Source organism: Patiria miniata, unplaced genomic scaffold, assembly GCF_015706575.1.
Source record: "Patiria miniata isolate m_02_andy unplaced genomic scaffold, ASM1570657v1 HiC_scaffold_21, whole genome shotgun sequence".
Classification (NCBI taxonomy): domain Eukaryota; kingdom Metazoa; phylum Echinodermata; class Asteroidea; order Valvatida; family Asterinidae; genus Patiria; species Patiria miniata.
In genome coordinates this window covers 4962259-4984497 of record NW_024037060.1, presented here as the reverse complement: position 1 = coordinate 4984497, position 22239 = coordinate 4962259, and the positions used below count along the sequence as shown (strand labels likewise).

The 22239-nt window shown below is 39.3% G+C and overlaps 1 protein-coding gene and 1 long non-coding RNA gene across 2 annotated transcripts in view; both read left to right on the top strand.

Moving 5' to 3' along the window:
- The first annotated feature begins 2665 nt into the window (after window positions 1-2665).
- LOC119729703 lies at window positions 2666-7620 on the top strand. The gene is made up of 2 exons (XR_005271265.1): window positions 2666-3848; window positions 4221-7620. It is a non-coding gene; the product is annotated as an uncharacterized LOC119729703 (long non-coding RNA).
- A 10946-nt stretch (window positions 7621-18566) lies between these two features.
- Window positions 18567-22239, top strand: part of LOC119729596 (multiple epidermal growth factor-like domains protein 6) — a 46519-nt gene continuing 42846 nt past the window's right edge. Inside the window, 3 exon segments of the mRNA XM_038202218.1 lie at window positions 18567-18890; window positions 19338-19436; window positions 21651-21757. Coding sequence (XP_038058146.1) covers window positions 18781-18890; window positions 19338-19436; window positions 21651-21757 — 316 coding nt within the window. The 5' untranslated portion in view covers window positions 18567-18780.

Below are 22239 nucleotides of genomic sequence, written 5' to 3'. Positions count from 1 at the left end.
AAAAATCTGTCAAAGTTAGCCGAAAATCGGCTAAAACGGTCACCATGCTGACCACGGCTAGAGTCAGCAGTGGGTGCAAATTTATTTGTCCATAGTCAGATTTAACTAGACTGTTCTCAGAGTGTACCTTTTCACTTAATACCGAGGCATGTATTATGCTCAACGAGGCACGTATATACGCTGCGGTCAATCCTATATAATGTTAAGGTCCAGGAATATCTTTGAGTAAAACTTTCCAGAAATTCTGTATTGTGTTTCTGCGTAGGATTGATACACGCAGCAAATCTTTCAAGTTATGAATGGTATGAAACAATATTATAAGCAATGAACTGAGTGTTTACAATTGTCAAAATTGCTGATTTGAGTTTTGAAAATGGATACGCCCGTCTCCATAAAAAATACTATGGCTTCTTTCTTTCCGACTGTTTCCGAGTAATTACGTATCTCGATCTCACACAACCAAAGTTGTTCGACAAAATTGAAATCAGATTTTATTTAGGCACTTCTTTTGGGGAACTGTGTTCATTTTGTATGAGAGTCCAATATGTTTGGTTGTCTTTGAGGACACTCTTCAAACTTCCTTGACGAACATCCACAAACTGTTCGTGAAAACAAGTATTAGTTTCATATAAAATATCCCATGGGACTGAAAGGGCTCAATTGAATCTACCAAAGGCGGGAAAAGTATAGATATTGTGTAACCGTTTGTCATCACTTTATGTCACAGATACTCAAGGGATCACGACGGTTCTGTTTAGGGGGAATGCAGACGCATGCGCCCGTAAGATAAATCTCGAACTCTTGCCGGATGTGGTGAAAAAGGAGACTTTCTGGGCTGGCAAGCACGCAAGGTTGTGACATGATCTCCTTGTTGACACATTGTTGTGAGCGATGCCAGTCCGACCAATCCTGTTTGCTTTATTGCAATTTTGATTCTGGTGATTTCACTTTTACTTGAAATGGTTCTGAGGTGTACGCGAAACCGTGACTGGAGTTGAGACAGCATTTGTGTGCAGCAAATTCAACAAACTTTCTGCTGGTTTGTTTTCGTGTGGGCAGTGTTCCACATCATGTTCGTTTGCTGCTGTAATTTTGAATAAATCTTGGCCAAATTTTTGTGTCAGAAATCGGCGCGTATTTTAGGCCTGCGACAATAAGGTAACGCACATGTCAGGTCACATTGTGTTGCCTTTACCGATCAACAGAATTATGATTAGATATGTCCTTATAGCATGTTAGCTGAAAATGAGCCTGAAACATGGGCGTCGCCAGGATTTTTTCTAGAGGGGGGCAAAACATATTTTTGCCAAAAAATGCCTGTATTTCTTAACACATTCTCGATTTATCAGTTGTAGAGCCTGGGGCAGGGACATTTTGCCCCCCCCCACCATTAAATTTACACCACTATGACTTCGCACCTCTTTTATTTTTTTTTATTTTTTTTTATTCTTCCTTCTTTTTTTGCTTTTCCAGGGGGGGGGGCAAGTGCCCCCCCTCGCCCCCCCCCCCCCCCCTCGCGATGCCCATGGCCTGAAACATTATTTGTTATTGTTAAAAGTTGTTTGCATTGGCCTCATCAGGAGATTATTAAAATAAACATGTTTTTAATAGGATGATTAAAGCGAGATGGACAGTGTTTTTTTATTAAATCTGTTTGTCAAGGATATGAAATTGGATAGGAGTACAAAACACCGAAGCTGGTCATTCAATGCACAACATTTCTACGGATTTCCCCTGAAAATTAATAATTTCCTGGACAACCGACAGAAGCACGCACAACAACACCGGGTAAATGAACTGCTGGATGGAGTTGGGACATAATCGATGGGCGGAGCCTAGCCGGACAGGGAGGCGTATAATCAACGTCTACACGAATTATTGACGAGTCGGCCATCTTGACAAGCCTGCCATCGAAAGCGAGGCGACCCCGCCAAAAATGTTTTAAAATGAGGTGCTTATAGCATTGAAGATGACTCAAGGCATTCATATTACCTTATTGTGCTCTGATTAATAATTATTCAAAATTATGGATGAAAAGTCTTCTCCCCCACCCCACATTATATATAACCCCCCCCCCCCCCCCAAAAAAAAAAAAATCAAGAAGGTCATCAACTTAAAGATTTGCGTGACAAGCACTGCAATAAATAGTTAAACAACTTTCCATCACGGCCTGTTTAATAAGTATAATGATTCGTACGAGGATCTAAAATGGCGTGGATATTGCTCCATAACAAATTGACTGACGCTCGTCACCCGTTCAAACAATCGTTTTGTGTAATCAATTACAATTACTTTTTAAAACAATACTTTTGTTCAATAAGCGCGCGGATAATACACACTCCCAAAAAAATATGAAGATATATTGGACGACAAAAGAACCTTATCCAAATGAGAAGACGGATTGATTTTTGTCCTCAAGTTTGCAGAAATTGTACCCTACTTTGGAAATAAATACAATTGCTGTCTTAAATTGTCAAGTGCATCAGTGCTTTTCACTACTTTCTTTTTATTTATTTTGTTAAACAAAAAGCGATGTCCTGGCAACAAGATGGGTACAGCTCCATTGATCTATTTAAAGAGCGAAAACTGGCGCAACACAGTGTCTAGTGGAAGCACCCTGGGTAGCCGGCAGTCTCAAATTAAGGTATAAGTATGACCAGCCAGACTTAAATTCCTGTAATTATGCTGCCAGGTCCCGTCTGTAAAATATTTCTTTGTCGATGTCTTATATTTTTAGCATAAACAGCGATGCGAAAGTTGTCGAAGCATTGCGAGCGCCCTCTTGTGTTTTCCGTTGAATAGAGCATACAGAGTTGCGTAACAATTTGCATATGACATGCAGTGCGAAAAAGCCTTTTATTCCGTGCAGTGTCTCAAAAGCATAGGGCTTCGGACGCACATTCCGTGAATTTTTCGCTAGTTTTCTTGGAGAGTAAGCAAGCATGGGTAGGTCACTTGACTGCTTGTCTTTGCTGCTGCCAGCCACACCTTATTGCGAGCCAGCTTGTCTATATTTTGCTGTGTTTCTCACGTGGTTTTGCCATGGTTAGCACGCCGCATGTGCATACACATATCATGTACATGCATATCGTGTAGTTTGCCCAAACATCCCGAGGCATAGGTACACAGGCCGCAACTGCTCCGGTAAGTGTTTCAACTTCGTAATTTTTGATGTTATCTTAAATAGCACTTTACGACACATTTTTATGCCATGAATACTCGAGGTTGGAAGCCAAGTCTGTATGAAACATTTTTATGCCATAAAATAAATCTCCCAGGTTTAAAGCCAAGTCTGTATGAAGATTGTTGTGCATAAGATGACTTGAATTTTCGATACCGAATTTCCTTGTAATATTGACTGTATACTTGCACATACTTCGATCCTAAATATGTTGAATTATAGGGTCAATGCACTTTATTGAACTCAAATTTGGATAGCGTGGATGGAAAGAGAACTTAGAGAATGTTTTAGCCTGAAATAAAACCATGAGACATATAGATGGATGTACGAATACAGAATATTGAATACTCTTTTTATGAGCCTTACTGTTTAAACAAACAAATGTTAAGAAATAGATGTACTGTATAAAATGCATTGGAAATTCATCAATATAGAATAACTACGGATGTGTACACATGTACTGTGGAGATGAAACTTTTTGATGGCACTGATGATTATTTAATATTCCTTCATCGAAACATTTATTAGTATTTATGAGATTACTTAATATGTACAGTAATTTTATTACAGCTACTGCTTGTGGTTCTGTGGTTCCTGAGTGGTCACAAATAGAGAAGCCTTCTCGAGTAGACCAGTGTATCCCTTATCCAGCATCCATAATATTTGGGTACGTGTGTAAAACATTATTGCTTGAAATGTGCCTAAGAAATTGGAGATTTAGAGATTAATGTGTTGTAAAATTATTGCATAGCAAGTGCTTATGGAGAATATTTCTCCTTGATTAAATTTTTATGCCTTTAATATTTTTATGCCTCTCTAAGAAATGTACTTGTAAATTCGCAGCAAAAACATTTCTATGGAACAAATCAATGGAAATTGAGGTTTATAGAACCAGTAAAGCAATTTCTCGAGATAAAAGATAACCAAGGATAAGGAGAGATGGTTATTTCAAATAATTAGATAATTGAATATTGGATTCATAGTCATTGTATATTTGTAAATAAATTAATTTCTATTCTTCTGTTTTCTGTTATTACAGACTGCTGAAGAATGACTGTCGTTTTTTTGTAATAAAATTTTGATCAATTTATAGTGGAATATATACCCAGTGTCACTTTCAAATTTTTCTGCGTAACCTTTCCAGCTCGGTTACAAAAATGGCGTAGTCGGCAGGATGTCATAAAAGACATCCTTATTTGTGACACATTTGATCAAATATAAACGACAGTCATTATTATTACCATCATCATCATCATCATCATTATCTTCGATGACAACCTTCTTGAGAGAAGCGTCTTTCATCAGAAGGGTGGTTTGCTGCAGCAGTGCGTTTACATCATCTAGTCTCCGGACAGACAGCTGCCCAGATGTTCGTCTGAAGTGAGAGTATTTTCCATGTAGCTACACACATCTTCTGGGAGAGCCTTCTTAGCTTCACATATCTTCCCCACAGTTCGGCACCCAGTCGTTGAGACAGCTTGGAGAGACATTCTTCACCATCACCGGTTTTTCAGCCGAGCGGCCGTGGAGTGTGCTGCTAGTATTCAGCTACGGAACTCTTTCACTGATGGTGAACTGTAAACATATTCACTGGGAACAGTGTCGTGCAGTCAAGATTTTTAACATTTTAATATTGCATATTCATTTGTATTTTAACTTGTAGCCATTGAGCATGTCGTTTTGACAATGGAAGTTTTGCATGTTAGAAACAGCTTTATCACATACATAGAACAGATTGATTGTTTGATTGGTCCGATTGAAGATCAGCTATTTTCGTAAAATCAAGTTTGCCTTGGAGTCGACGTTATAGATATTTCACATTTGAGTATATACTCGTATATTGTGTGAATATTTTAGTAACACCGTGGTAGTTTATTTCTTTTTATATCTGCAGGTTTAAGCTTTCCAGGGACAGTTCTGGCTTCTGTACCTCATGCTCTGCTCCCTGCCCTGCTATCTTCAATGCAGTTACTACCCGCTTGTTGCTCAGTCTCTCGTATCCACGAACCGCTGTAGCATATCGTATCTGTTTCTTTACCGACGCTGCGTAGAATGCGTGTTAAGGTGATGCATGCTAATTGCTTGCTCATGCTGCCTGTACTTGTATTTGTCCGTGTATTGATTTTTTTCACATTACTAGTTGTAGTCTCTGGTTGAAACATATTGAATTCATAGTCGCAGAAAGTAGAGTATTTGCTCTAGATTTGAGACTTTTGGAGGAATGACACCTGTACATTTAAAACCCAGGATAGATCTAATGCAGACCCTGTATGTCATTCTTAAACTGTACAGTCCTTTTATCCGTATTGATAGTAGCCAGTATTTGGTAAATTTTATTCTCTTCATGTCCTAATTTCGTTTTAACCACTATATTTTTGGGATTAGCTAACCCAACGTGGATAAATAAACATGTTTAGGTTGGGAATGAAAGAGGCCCTGTAAGTATATGTTGAGGATTTTCTTTTTAAAATACATGTAGGTGTTAGCCAGATGCTTGGATTTTTTTATAGTGAAGGATAGTGTAGTATATGATCATCTTGAGAAATTAGGTTTCTTGGACAAATTGAGATAAATGTAATCTCTATTTCTCCAGCGACATGCTAGAGATGGACCATATTTTTACCATTTTCTCTATCCCATCATTCCACACTATCTTGCCATTTTAATTAATACTGATATTATGGATGTTTTTTAGGGAATGTTTTATTTTGAGAAACAGATTGCCAGATTTTCATTTAGTTAGGGCTTTCGTATGTCTGATCATTGGCCAAATTGGGAGTTTTAGATTTAAGGTCCATTGAGGTCATCTCATTTCACTAGTCATATACTAGTGGTGGACATTCTTTTATCGTGCTCTCGACCATGTGTACATATTATCATAGTCCAACTTCATTCTGAAGAACTGGTGGAGGATTTTTTTAAAGTAAACATTTCCTGTCCACTGTCTCACTCAGTCTAGAGCTGCCAAGATATATTTTTTGTCTTTTGAGAATATTTTTCATTACACAATTTTTAATCCCGGATGATTATGACCAGCCAGACTTAAATTCCTGTAATTATGCTGCCAGGTCCCGTCTGTAAAATATTTCTTTGTCGATGTCTTATATTTTTAGCATAAACAGCGATGCGAAAGTTGTCGAAGCATTGCGAGCGCCCTCTTGTGTTTTCCGTTGAATAGAGCATACAGAGTTGCGTAACAATTTGCATATGACATGCAGTGCGAAAAAGCCTTTTATTCCGTGCAGTGTCTCAAAAGCATAGGGCTTCGGACGCACATTCCGTGAATTTTTCGCTAGTTTTCTTGGAGAGTAAGCAAGCATGGGTAGGTCACTTGACTGCTTGTCTTTGCTGCTGCCAGCCACACCTTATTGCGAGCCAGCTTGTCTATATTTTGCTGTGTTTCTCACGTGGTTTTGCCATGGTTAGCACGCCGCATGTGCATACACATATCATGTACATGCATATCGTGTAGTTTGCCCAAACATCCCGAGGCATAGGTACACAGGCCGCAACTGCTCCGGTAAGTGTTTCAACTTCGTAATTTTTGATGTTATCTTAAATAGCACTTTACGACACATTTTTATGCCATGAATACTCGAGGTTGGAAGCCAAGTCTGTATGAAACATTTTTATGCCATAAAATAAATCTCCCAGGTTTAAAGCCAAGTCTGTATGAAGATTGTTGTGCATAAGATGACTTGAATTTTCGATACCGAATTTCCTTGTAATATTGACTGTATACTTGCACATACTTCGATCCTAAATATGTTGAATTATAGGGTCAATGCACTTTATTGAACTCAAATTTGGATAGCGTGGATGGAAAGAGAACTTAGAGAATGTTTTAGCCTGAAATAAAACCATGAGACATATAGATGGATGTACGAATACAGAATATTGAATACTCTTTTTATGAGCCTTACTGTTTAAACAAACAAATGTTAAGAAATAGATGTACTGTATAAAATGCATTGGAAATTCATCAATATAGAATAACTACGGATGTGTACACATGTACTGTGGAGATGAAACTTTTTGATGGCACTGATGATTATTTAATATTCCTTCATCGAAACATTTATTAGTATTTATGAGATTACTTAATATGTACAGTAATTTTATTACAGCTACTGCTTGTGGTTCTGTGGTTCCTGAGTGGTCACAAATAGAGAAGCCTTCTCGAGTAGACCAGTGTATCCCTTATCCAGCATCCATAATATTTGGGTACGTGTGTAAAACATTATTGCTTGAAATGTGCCTAAGAAATTGGAGATTTAGAGATTAATGTGTTGTAAAATTATTGCATAGCAAGTGCTTATGGAGAATATTTCTCCTTGATTAAATTTTTATGCCTTTAATATTTTTATGCCTCTCTAAGAAATGTACTTGTAAATTCGCAGCAAAAACATTTCTATGGAACAAATCAATGGAAATTGAGGTTTATAGAACCAGTAAAGCAATTTCTCGAGATAAAAGATAACCAAGGATAAGGAGAGATGGTTATTTCAAATAATTAGATAATTGAATATTGGATTCATAGTCATTGTATATTTGTAAATAAATTAATTTCTATTCTTCTGTTTTCTGTTATTACAGACTGCTGAAGAATGACTGTCGTTTTTTTGTAATAAAATTTTGATCAATTTATAGTGGAATATATACCCAGTGTCACTTTCAAATTTTTCTGCGTAACCTTTCCAGCTCGGTTACATAAGTTTATTATTTGTAGTCGCCAAGGTGACACAATATAGTAATACTACATAGCAATGACATTTTACCAGTTTCAGAGAATCGGATTTCATAACTGCACCTTAAAATACAGCTCTCGTAACTACGGAAACCGCAGATAATTATAGCAGTCGGGTTATACATGTACAACCTTTCCTCAAAAAGTTGGTAAGTTCAAAAAAAGGGGAAATAGTTCAAAATTTTGGCTTTAAAAGAGAACTTTAACTAACTCCTATCCTCAAACTAGTGGCGTGTGCAGCAGGGATAGAAGGTCAGGAAGGGTACTCCATGTCTTTATCTTGTCTTACAGTGACAGCGCTCCGACACAACCTGTACTAGCCCCCATCCCCCACTTATTCCCCCACCCCCTGTACACATGTAAGTACGGACGACGGGATGGCCACTGGCCACTATTTCAGAAATGTTCCCCAGTTTGGCCGTCACGCTGACCCGTTATACATGTATCTGGACACGCACTTTTCAAAACACCTCTGACTTAATATGGACATGCACGCCACAGGCTTACGTGTATGTCCGGATGTTGATGCATTCTGTAAAGCAGCAGTATAGTCTTGGATACAGGCCAGGAGCCTTTTTGAACAATTATCAGCGATTTCGTTGTTATAACTGCCGTTCTGTTGCCAAGTTTTTAGCGCACCAGTCACCCCACCCCTCTTCGAAGTACAAAACAAGCAAACAAGACCCCCCCCCCCACAACAAGCAAACAAGACACACTCCCTCCCCAACAAACAAAAAACCAACAGAACAACAATACGATCAGTATGTCTTCCGCAACAAAATTTATTTAACAGAAGAAAAACAATTCATGATTTATTCATTCATTTATTTTTAATTCACCCCTTAAACCCCCTTCGTCCGTATCCATCTCTCCCCTCCTCCCCTGGAATTGCCTCATTCTCCTTATTGTTTCACAACCTTGGCTACTTATGTGTCTATTATATGAAGTCCGTTCTTGTGAAATTACAACAAAGACCAGTTCCTTTAAAGGAAGTTGGACACGGTGCAACAATGGTCATCTGAAATGCGAGCAACCCTCGCACTCGATGACAAAAGGATGTTCTGACTACTCCAATTTCTCTCTTTCATCCTTGTTGTTTCCTGAAGTTTACGTGAGGCTATACCATTATAAACTCCCTGCCCTGTCATCAATATTTTTCTTTTTATCAAATCCAAAGGAGAGCCTCGCGGAAGAACAACGAAGTCATAAGGGATATTTTCATTTGTAGAAAATCGTTGAGTTTTTCAGTTGGTTTTGTTCTAGTTTTGTTTTTATTATCGTGGAGGACCAAATGTTTCGCTCAGCTCTCGCGTTGTGTGCGATTTTGTGGATTTCCCTGCAAACGGAAGCGCTATTTTTGCACCAAGAAAACGTCTGCAATGTGACAGTTCAGTGAGTATCAATTTTCTTTGCATCATCGTCATCGTCATCGTCATTAAAATGTGTAAAGAGTCTGCATTTCCGTATCCCATCAATTTATTTAACTAATATTCTTTACCTCCTTAAGGCCTTGTTAGTTATTTTTTTTAAATTAGGTTTATGCTTTAAAACAATATTCACCGATTTTTTTTTTAGTAAACTCGTTATGAATGTTGTGGTTTCCGTGCGAATCGGCTCAACATATTTTGTTTTACTGTGTATCATTCTTATATTAAACGAAACATTTTTCCCCAATGTTAATCAAATTTTACGAGTTTTATCCTGTTCCATGATTTTTTAAAGTTAACTTTGAAAATGATTGTATTGTATTGAACAAACTAAAACAATTGTGAAGTGTCACTCTGCTGCCGACCATTATCACGTTGCGACCATTTTGGTTTTTCCCGTTCAAATCAACGTAATCAAAGCGAGGCTGGAAGGAAAAACAGTCTGGTTCCTTTTTGCACAAAAAAATTATCATTTAGTACTGTTATTGGATACTGGGAACATGACTGAAATGGTGGCAGCATGATAAAGGTTTATTTTACCCATACGATGTTTCATTTTTCAACTCCATCCAAGCAAAGCTGAACTCATTATGTACCTCCATATACCCTTCCCATGATCTCCAAATTATGACGATAATTATAACAATGTTAGACGTTATTTATCAAAGGAATGTATTGCCTATTGCAGATACAATCAGACGTATAATGTTAGTCGTCAGATTGCACAATACGAGACGCACACGACCACGTGTTATTGGTGGCAATGTCAGCAAATCAGGTGAGACGAAATGGCGGCACTAGGGATCGAACCAACCTCACAAAATGACTGCAGTCCTGCGGCTTCAGAAACAAAACTCACTGAACATTATTGAAGCAGTGAACTATTTTCCTTCTTTTCTCTGAGGCGTGTGTGATCATTTGCTTTTCATGTGCAAGTATTTTGTTAGTTTCCAATAATAAAACACGGTTAACACCACTTAAAATCCAGAGTAGAACGTTAAAAAAAAACTAACCTGTTGAAGTTTAAGCTCAGTGGATACTACAGTTTTAAAATGACAGCAAGCTATACGGAATATTTTAACGGGGTGGTTATAGTACCAATACGATCTTTAATCCAAGTAAGTTTTTTTTATAATAATTCGGTATGTTACTTTGGGGATAAATGCGAATGATATACGAATTTAAATCACATTTCTTCGAATAATTTCCTCTGTATTTTGACGTGCCAATTCTTCCATCCTCACGCACAGGGCGGTGTATCGTGTGCAGTACGCAACCAGTTTTCGCCTTGTCACATCATACAGTCTGGAGTGCTGTGATGGTTGGTTGTATACGGAGGAAAACGATCACTGCAATATCCGTAAGTTGGCCCTACTTTTGGGCAATTTTCTTAATTGAGCTTTTCTTGGGATATAGATAATCTATGGTGATGCTAAGAGTTGTTTAGGCCTACTTGTGTACGGTTTTTTCTTAGATACTTGTAACTGTTCTCATAGTAAACGAATAGACCTACAGGGCCTATATTATACACCTCAAGAACTTGTTTTCGTCCGTGACTAACCGCCCTGTTAAGTATGTGCTGTTGAAGGTTTTTTTATTGAAAGCCCTAATGTTTAAAGAGCAGGACTTACGCACTTCAACCAAGTGGTCATAAGTCGAGTTGACTTTTATTTGTTTGAAAGTTGACTTTTTCATCTCAAGGAGATGACGAGAGCCTCTTTGAAACAGTCTTATGGCTGGTTTTTCTCGGGTACCAGGAAAGTTGCCTTGCTGTAGCAATACGAACGGTTTCGGAGGTCCAAAATTATTGAGCATTATGGTGTATCTCTCTGTGCTCTTGTCTTGAACTGGAAAGAACAACCTTGAAATCGAACCAATAATATTGTCGTTCATGATGATCATGTTACAATGATTTTATAATGATCATAACGTTACAGTGTTCACGGTGTTTCACCTTCAAACTGAGACCATCGTCGGAGTAGAGGGTCATATTTTGTCCTCAAAAATAATGACATTTGCATCCCTGTGGCTGACAATTAATTGCACGAGACAGATAATCGAAACATGACTCTCACAACGCGAAGCTTTTAGGGCCTCCACATCAGAAAAAACGCAGCGTGCGATTTGGGAATCAAAATTCGTTGAATTCTGAGTTACAGATTTGAAGTTGTTTCACCTTTCGTATTGAGACCTTGGTCGAAATCGAGGACATTATTAATGTGACCTGAAAACGATGACATTGCATCCATGCGGCTGCAAAATAATCGCGCAGGACAAAGGCAAGATACGTGTCTTTCATATTACGCCGGTCGGAACTTGTATTGTAAGACTGCAGACTGCGCAGACAGTGCGCGGAACTAGGTTCAACTTTGCCAATCGTCTGCGAGATAGTTTGCGTCTGTCTGGGTTGTCACTGTCAGTGACATTTCCGGATGAAAAAGTTTCCATATGTCTGCGTCACAGTTTGGGTCCTGTTTGCTTTTTTGTTTGTTTATGTCACTATGGAAACTTGACTTACGAAAGACGCAGCTTGCGATTTTAGAATCACAATTCTTTAAATTTCGACTGGACTCCGGGAGCCGAAGTTTCAGCGAGCGCGCGATGGTGAGGTTTATCCCTGGTGCTCTGCCCACGGCAGGCAGGCCAGTCACGGTGATTGCCGTGGTCCTACTGACCGGCTTGATGTTTGTTACGACGGTGCAATCCCTCAACCCGAATGGAGCCCACGTGTGCACTGACAACGTCTAGTAAGTGAACTCACTGAAATCATTGACACAATAATTCTTGTTATTAATAATACAAAATTATTTTTTTTTTTACATAATCCTGAAAAGCTTGCCAATAGACCGTTTGCGTTGTGGTAGAGTCAGAGGGCAGTGGCTTCGTATAGCGTAGGTAACCTTTTATAGATTAATTTCATTGTTACAATTATTTAAACAACAAATAACCCTCTCTGGGCCACTAGCAACGCATAAGGTCTATACATCATGAATAAATGCTCAACATGATCAGGATTTTAATTGCAGCCTTTCGAAATACTGTGCCATTTGTCCAGACTCATACATGTATTGGGGGGGGGGAGGGGACTGGCCACGCCCTCCGAATTCTGAAATGCGTATTTCAGAACTTGTGAATCAGTCCCTTTGTCTTGTTATTTCTAGAAAAAGTTGAAAACTGAATATCGGCAAAGTGTGTCTTTTGTTTTGCTGGTAAGGGAGAAAGATTCAGCCAGTAGTCCTCTGCGTCTCACTGCATTACTCACCGACACTGACCCACTGTCTCGTGTGAGTCGAGCAGTGCTCTCGTATTGGATTACCTTGTAACGCCAAAGGCTAATTCTGACCCACTATGTAAACTGATGCATGAAACGACTTCATGTGAATAGCCATTCTGAATAATTTGAATTGAATTATGGGCAATACTATGGCTTGCACATGCATTCTCTAGTTCATATAGGCCTAGGCTAAGACAGAAATCACATTTTTTTTTCGGAATTCGGACGCACTCCCAACGTGAGCTAACTTTTATTATTATTAGGTTTTTTTCAATCACAAGGATTTATGTTCTTTCGGCTCCTTACATGTATGTATTATTTTGGCCGAATCTGTATGAATTTTCTCACGGATGTTTGTTTTTCTATTTAGGCCTAAAAAAGGGAAATTATATATATAGATCGATTGCATTAGCAGCCATCTTGGAGGTGTGTTCTGATATGTTAATTCGTTGACAGGTAACAATGAATGTATAAGAACTCTACTCGACTCATGATCATGCGCATCCGTGCAAAAAAAAAAATTAATAAATCCAAGATGGCTTCAGTGCAAACGGTCTATAGGTTCGTGTTATCGATAACTTGCTTTCTACAATACTGTGAAACTTTTCCCTTCATCTTTTAGTTTCACTGAGAGCTATGCTGTTCAAGAGCCAGTGGCGTTCACGGTGCACCGTTTTGAAGGAATGTATCCAGAAGATTTGTAAGTACTTTATCAAATCGTAGCTCTCTTCAGACGTATAGTTTGTTACTTTTTCCCACTCTGATGCGCGAAAACCATCAGATTTTTTTGGCAGTTTTGGGCTGTCTCGTACAAAATGAAATTAAATGATGAATATTTCATTTCATCCTCTTTTAGTACAGTATATCGCTGGCAGTACTCGACCAGGACCCGAACTGCAAGCAGGCGTGTGTACATTTGCTGCCAGGGATGGCATGTCGACCCAAATTCGAACGACTGCCCAATCGGTAAGTTATTACCGCCACCTATCGACAGGCTAAAGTAAATCTCTCGACTGGATTTATTTGGCTTATATATAAATGGAAGCTGATGTAGATAGAGTACAAATTTTCAATATACGGAGATCCCGAAAGAACACCAAAGTCGTAAATTTTGTTCAAGACCTATGATTTCGTTTACAATTGTGCAAATTTATTTCGGAGTACTACTCAACGTTTGTGAATTAATTAATTTGAGGTATAGAGATTGTGCACATTTATTTCAGACTAAAGTAGTACTTAACTTCTGCAAATTAATTTGTGTTTAGAGAGTTCCGTGGAAGCCAGTTTTTGAAATCCTTTATTCTATACATTTTACAATTGTTGAATAAACTTTGTCATTATGATTGCGGTTTCCGTTGATTGTTTACCGCCGAGAAACCAACTGATTAATAATTAACGAGCACGAGTATACATGTCATGTACATCTATATCCTAAAGAGCGTCCCCTAGTGTAGGTTGGTGTCCAGCCTGAGTGTTGATCATGTATTTCGACTAAACCGCTCTGTAAAGTATGTGTTGTTGAGTGTTTTTATTTATTAAAAACCCTACTGTTTAAAGTGTAGGGCCTGTATGAAACTTGACTTGTTCATCTCAAGAAGAAGAATGATGAGGGCCTAGCCCATGAAACAGTCGCATGGCTGATTTTTCTCGCTGCTTCGACAAACGATGGGTACCAGGAAAGTTGCCTTGTTGTAGTATTACAAACCGTTTCAGAGGGCCAAAATTATTGCCATATTGAGCATCATGGTGTATCTCTCAGACTTCTCAGTACTCTTGTCTTGAACTGGAAAGAACAACCTTGAAATCAAACCAATAATATTGTCGTTCATGATGATCATGTTACAGTGATTTTATAATGATCATAACGTTACAGTGTTCACGGTGTTTCACCTTCAAACTGAGCCCATCGTCGGAATCGAGGACATAGTTTGTCCTGAAAGATAATGACATTTGCATCCTGTTGGTAACAATAATTGCACGGGACAGATAATCGAAACATGACTCTCACAATACGAAACTTTTGGAGCCTCAATAGACCTATGAGAAAAATGCAGCGTGCTATTTGGGAATCAAACTTCGTTGAAATCCGAGTTACAAATTTGAAGTTGTTTCACCTTTAAATTGAGACCTTAGTCAAAATCCAGGACGTAATTGTGACATGAAAAGTGATGACACTACATCAATGCGGCTACAAAATCGCGCAGGACAAATCCAAGGTATAGGTGTCTCTCATATTACGCCGGTCGAATCTTATATTTAAGCAAGACGCAGCTTGCGATTTAACCATAAGAATTCTTCAAATTTCGAGTTGACTCCGGGAGCCGAAGTTTCAGCGAGCGCGCGATGGTGAGGTTTATCCCCGGTGCTCTGCCCACGGCAGGCAGGCCAGTCACGGTGATTGCTGTGGTCCTACTGACCAGCTTGATGTTTGTAACAACGGTGCAATCCCTCAACCCGTATGGAGCCCACGTGTGCACCAACTACGTCTAGTAAGTGAATTCACCATTGACACAATAAAGTCTTTTTAATAACAACTGATTTTTGATTCACGCAATCTTGAAGAGCGTGCCAATAGACCGTATTTGCGTTATGGTAGAGTCAGAGAGCAGTGGTTTTGTAACGCGCAACATGGGCATAAATAAAACTGTTGTGCATTCATTGTTACCAAATTGAAAAACAAAGAATTAAGAACCGGGTAGTGCTATGGGTGGAATATACTGTAACACCATGTAAACTGATGCATGTAAAGACTTCCAATGAATAGCCACTCTGAATTATTTCGAGTTAGATTATGTACATGGGTTCCGGGACTTGCAGTGTCTAGTTCATAATTTTATGGGGTAAGAAAGGGGGGGAAATCGGTATGTTGGACTCGCCCAAACGTGGGCTCACTTTTAATTGTTTTTTTTTTAACCACGAACATTGCGACGTACATTTTCTCAAAGATATTTTTCTATTCAGGCCTAGCAGAGGGAAATATAGATCGATTGCATTTAGCAGCCATCTTGGAAGTGTGTTTTGTTAAGTTTATTGTTAACAATAAATGCACATTAGGTCTGCTCATGCACACACCTCAAAGATGGCCAAAGTGCACACTATAGCTTCGTGTTATCGATAACTTGATTTCTACAATAATAAGATGACAGTTTTTCCTTCATCTTTCAGTTTCACCGAGACCTATGCTGTTCGAGAGCAAGTTGCGGACACGGTGGTGGATTGGGTCAGTGAATTCTGGTCCGATGATTCGTATTCATACAGTTAGTAAGTACTTTATCCAATCATCATCTTCAGGCGTAGTTTGTTACTTTTTCCACTCTGATGCGCGAAAAAAATTCATCAGATTGTCATTAATTTGGCGCTGTCCTGACAGTCCTGTTCGTTGTAGGAATACATGAAACGATAAACATGTCTTTTCTTCCTTGTTTTCAGTACAGTATATCGCTGGCAGTACTCGACCAGGACCCGAACTGCAAGCAGGCGTGTGTACATTTGCTGCCAGGGGTGGCAGGTCGACCCAACTTCGAACGACTGCCCGATCGGTAAGTCATTACCGCCACCTATCGACAGGCTAGAGTAAATCTCCCGACTTGATTTATTTGGCTTGTTTATAAATGGAAACTGATATAGATAGAATACAAATTGTCAATTCACAGAGATCCCGAAAGAGCATCAAAGTCGTACATTTCGTTCAAGACATATGATTTCGTTTACAATTGTGCAAATTTATTTCAGAGTACTATTGAACTTTTGTTAATTAATTAATTTGTGGTTGGAGAGCTCGGTGAACATCAAGGTAGTTTTTGAAGTTCTTTATTCTGTACATTTTACAAAAATTGTTCAATAAACTTTGTCAGTATGATTGTGGTTTCCTTTGACTTTTTACCGCGGTATGATACCCTATAATTCCGCGACGACAGCTGGTAAAAGTGGCTTCGATAACAAAGAAAAGAAGAATCAGCTTTGATTTCGAATTATGTCAAGGCCGTGTTGCTTTTCACACTACTGTTGGGTTGTTGTGCGAGCGCCCTCTATACAGGGTGTGCGGTGTAACACACAGCTGCAGTGGATTGATAACATTCTCTGCATGCAGATATCGTGTGTTAGGTATTATCCTGGCATTTAGTTTCATTTTTCATTCACATCCGTCTCATTGCAAATACATGTAACAAAGCAGTTTTTAGGGTTGTGGACGAGAGGTCTAAACACATAGTGGCGTAATAAGGGGGCATCGGGACACCAGCCCCCGGCCGCCATTCAAGCCCCCCCCCCCCCCCCCCCCCCGAGGAGCTCCGCTAAGAATTCGGGGAAGCCAAGGCCCTTCTCCCTTGCAAATTGGACCGCAGTCAGGCCACTGCTTAAACACCACAGACTCAGTTTTGTGTAGGCCTATGAGGTTGACTGTCTCTCCCGGACATCCTAAACCGGAGGGCCTACCTTTGTAAACCAAAGTAGCATATTAACTATTGATTTTCACTTCTCTGCAGATTACTATTTCAATAGCCTTGCATGTCTTATTTGGTTGATTTTTTGATAACATTAAACATGGAAGTTAATATCACATGTGTATGTAGTCCTGTTAACATCTTCGGGCGTCGCGTTCCGCAGTGCGCATGAGCGAGTGCGCACGCATGAGTTGGGACACACAACCGTTTGTTGTTCTTCACAGTCTAGTCCGACCTCCACCTTCTTTGCCTGTACACCAGCCTTGGTAATGGTACTCTGTTGCGTCTCGAGCATTGATCGGCCTTGTTAGGGACCCCCGCCCGCCTCCCCCCCCCCTCGACCGACCCACGGTCACAATGACCCTTCCATGACCCTGTACTACCATGCTCCGCCTTCCTCCATGGTACTACGAACAGTCCAACATTTCAGAACTAGTGTTCATCCATGTTTTTAAACCGGGACTGCAGAGAAAACGTCGATTGCAAAATAATACAATTGGATGATATTATAATAGAACCTTAATTTTTATACTATAATTATTTATGCCCCTTGTAACCTTTCTCGAATTGGTCTTCATTGTAGGCCTATGTACGGAACATTGTAGTTCAGATTTCTCCAATTTTTTCCTATGGTCGCAGTAAACTTTTAAACACATCTGACCATATTTTGTATTAATGACATACTGGGGGGAAATTATTAACTGCCAAATAAACTATCTCTAGGCCTAGTCAGGATATATGAAAAGTATCATTACGTGTCTCCTCATAATATGTAGACCTAGGCCTACATAACAATTGTACATGTACTGTCCCCCCCCCCACCCCAAACCATTCTGATTGTCTTTATTCACGCACGTTCGTGCAATAGACCTAAGACATGACGTCACGCTTTGTTTACAGGTGCGCTTTCCTGTATGGGAGCCAGGTGTGGGCGATTGGCTGGCGGCCCCACCTGCCTGCCATAGGAAAGCGCACATGTAAACAAAAACATGACGTCATTATGTCTCATATCGATTACAGGAAGTTTTATCACATGTCACTTTCAATCACACATGTTTCCTTTCTCTACAACACATGCGCATTTACAGCAGGTTCATCACAGTTTTCACTTCAATTAACCTATAACTTATATCGAAGGTCAATTTTTGATAATAAGTACTTGCTGAATTACAGCTTGGACACAAATGAAATAATTATCAGGACGTCTTAAACACCGTGACGATTATAGGGCCTATAGTTTGGAAAGCATCAGCGACGGATAAAGGCGAAATTCTATTCTCATTAAACACACTATAGGTGCAACGGACTTTACTTTTGGATGTTTGATATACTTTAAATTGACTTCCCTCATCTTCTTAAAATATCTGTCGTCGTGTATCAAAGTTTTACATGGCTTTGAAACTGCGATTCCGTTTAACCATTTTCTCGATCAACACACACACACACATACTGAAAATTCGAGGACGGCCATTTCATTCGATACTTTGGCCGGGGGCGTGGCTTCTGTACACAAGAAGCTAATTGGCCGTAAAGAGTCAGTCAACACCGCCAAATATCGATAGTGATACCGAGCCGGAAATGCGGACACGGGCATCGTCCGATAAACTGGGTGGACAGAGATACTGTGTCGGACCTGTAAACCGCAGGTTTGTACCTCGATTGACTGAATTCGCGTTGGCCTGTAAACAGAACTTTACAGCTATATCACCATGTTTGCAATGAGAATCGTCTTCGGTCTTCTAGCCTCCATCTCCTGCTTTGTGTCTCCAAGTTGGTGTCTGTCCCTCAGCGATGAAAACACCTGTGAACACTCTGAAACGTAAGAAACTCTGCCTCATTTTCTACCCTAATACAAATCTCTAAGGTGGTGTAGGCCTATACGAAGTTATATTGTTCAGTAATTTTTCTATAGTGGGTTGAAAATCAAGGTTAGGCTTATGCCAAAGAATGGAAAGTTTGCGGCAACCCATGTGAATATCTCTTTTGAGTTGTGTGGTTCTGAGAAGAAGCAGTTGTTTTTAACTCGACGTTTCGAACAGTGTGCTCTGTTCGTCATCAGGTTGTGTCGTTGACTGGATTATTACGCTGTTGCACAGATAGACCTAACGACTAGTTCTTGGGGCAAGCAACGGGTGGAATCAAGTACAAGCAGAACTACCTAGAGAGATTTTTTTTAAAAGAATCCACGAACTACATAGTACATAGAGATTACTTCATTTTATTATTAACTGAGCTAAACATGACCTTTTTTCCCCTTCGCGTTTAGGTATACAGTTAGTTATTCAGGCACCAGAGCTCTAAGCAGACAAAGTTCCGACAGGACTTCATGCGGACTGTTTGGCTGGTCAAGATGCGTAAGATATATGTAAGTATTATTCAAGAGTTCTCGAACTGAGTGTTCATTTTATTTTACACTTAAGATTCTGATCCAGAGGGAGCTATAAGACGCAAGTGTAAGGCCGAACACCTCTCCCTATACTTTTCTTGCAATTTAACGAATGATAAATTCTCTTGCAATTTTAATGAATGATGTTTTTCTCCTCGTATATATTTTGATCAAAAAGTTGAACAAAGAAATTGACTCAGAGCGGACTTGGATCCTGCAAACGCCGTATACACGTTCGATCAGCAGGAATTAGTTTGGCAAACAGTTGGACAATTCAAGTTGTTACCTCGTGACACACTTTGAGGATCAGACTCGCTGGAATGTCAGACCCGAAATAAGAATCTGTCCATTTTCTTTTATTATAAGCTCACTCATTCTTCCAACGTACAGAGCGACCTTGAAAAACGAAAAATTATGACTTTTACCAGCACTCCGGCAGCTGATGGCATAATTACCACAAAATGATGACCACATTAACACGTACAGACTATTATCCAGTTTGTACAAACGGCTCTCGTCTACATCTAAACGAGCCTTAATGCAATTTGAAGATCTTAGGCCAGCTATAAAACGTCTTATCGTTCTCTCTCGCGAGCAATAATTTCTTTGGCTAAGACAGTTTTGCTGGTAAATAAGATTATTCAGTAACCCTTGCGATTTGGTGGCAGACGTCGTTGCCATTTCAAATTCCAAAATTTAATACCTTCCACAATTAAAAAAATATATATAATGTCACTGAAATTGGTACTTTGACACAAAATTATACAATCAGAATGTTGACATTAAGAATCATAACTTGCGAGCTCTACTTTAATTGTGTAGGTTATGTTCTTTGTGTTGAGACTTTTTTGGTGGGATTGTGACTTTTTGAGTCTAGATAATTTAGAAATCAAGTATTTTGGGCGACAAAATATACAGGACCGGCCACTGCAGTGGTTATTTAGTCCAGTAAATAAAAGCAACTATACCTTTTCGTTGTGTTAAGCTTGGCAAGCTTCGGTTCGGTTACATCGCGAAGCAGACACCTTCAAAGTACTCGGACGAAAGGGTCTTTGTATGGAAAAGTTATACAGACTTGCTGTTGTTGTTCCAATAGCGAATCTGTGCAAAGGGTGAAATGATCCTCTCATGAAATAGAATCTTTTTCAGGAAATAACAATCATACAGGGTGAGTCAATAAAAAAAGAAAACCAAATGCCGCCCTCCATTTTTTAGCTCAAGGTAGGATGTAACAAAATTTTAAAACTGCGTTTGTGTTCGAAATTTCATTACTCAAAAAGTAAATCAGCGATTTGAATGATTCTTGTACTGAAAGAAAGCTTATGAATTGGGCTTTCACATCCTATATCTGGAAAGCGCTACATGCAGAATTTCTTTACAAAATAGGGGCACAATTTTGGTTTCCCTTTTTGTTTTTACTCGCCTGTATAACATAAACAAATAACTGTTCTTACTGTTTCACACGTCAAAAACATGCTCGTGTGCATGCTTCATCTCAAGTTACGTCCATCTGTAGATTTGTGTCTTTAAATTATTTTGGAATCTTTATTTGAGATGGAGTTCTATGCTTTGTGCTTTGAGTCATCGTGTGAAATGTTTAAAAGAAAATGCTTAAAAACAAATTTTCTATGATTCGGTATGTCTTAAGGGAAACAATTCAAACTTTACGAGTAGCACTTTTTTTTTTAAACAAGCAAGAAAATGAGCTGAATATTTTAGGGCCCGAGCTAGTAATACTATCAAACTAAATCCGTTTCATGAACCCAGCTTTTGGCCTTGAAATTAATAGTCTCTCCGTATCTGGAGCTGCTCCAAGATTCTATTGAGTGAGATGATGTCCCTCTGGAACCAGAATGGCAAAGGTGGACATATAAATCCTTATAAGCCGCCATAATATGATTGTGTTAGCTGACAGGGGATAGCTATCACTATACCTGGAATGGTTTTGCTTTGTTTTCAAGGAAAGGCCGTTTGACTTCTTAATGATAAAAATACACTTGCGATCTCCGCGGGTGGCACCACATATCACTCCGCGCCTTTGATTTCATTTTTTGGTTGAGTTCAATATCGATAACCACATTTTCGTCCGGAGGACCAAACTCCACGGACACCCACAAATCATCAAACACACCCACTCACTGTTGTGTTCCTTTTCTGAGTCTTTTGTTTCCTTGTTTACATCTTTCTTTGCAGGACGACATATTATACAGGGTACACGACGAACTATCGCACCGCCACGCGGTCAGTAGCGCGATGTTGCCCGGGCTGGACCTCACGCGGAAGTGATGATTGTTTACTCCGTAAGTCATTTCCGCTGCCCAACTTCGAATGCACTTTTTTGTTTTGCAGGATACTGATGCACAACTTTCTAGTTGAACACCGTTTTGAATAAACTTTCCTACAAACTGTTATAATCCATATGCATTGCTAGTACTACTTCTTTCGTCACAGCTTACGGCTACGTCGGATTTGGCTGCATTGCGACTGCGGCTTTGCTAGGATATTTACGCGGTACTTTAGAAAATATTTTGTAGCCGTTGACGAAACGACAATTTCGGCAGAGCCTTAAAAAATATTGATGTACTTTCGGACACGATAGGAATATATAGAGGGTGCTAAATTGATAGACAATAGAGGGCGCACCAAAGAAGCACTGTTTTGGCCTACTGGAGCAAAATAGCTTGTTTACAATACATCCGTTTTCTTGAAACAAAAGATGTTTCCGTTTGCGAAATAAATGGGATTTATGGCAGAGTTAGTACAGGAAATAGAACAAGACATT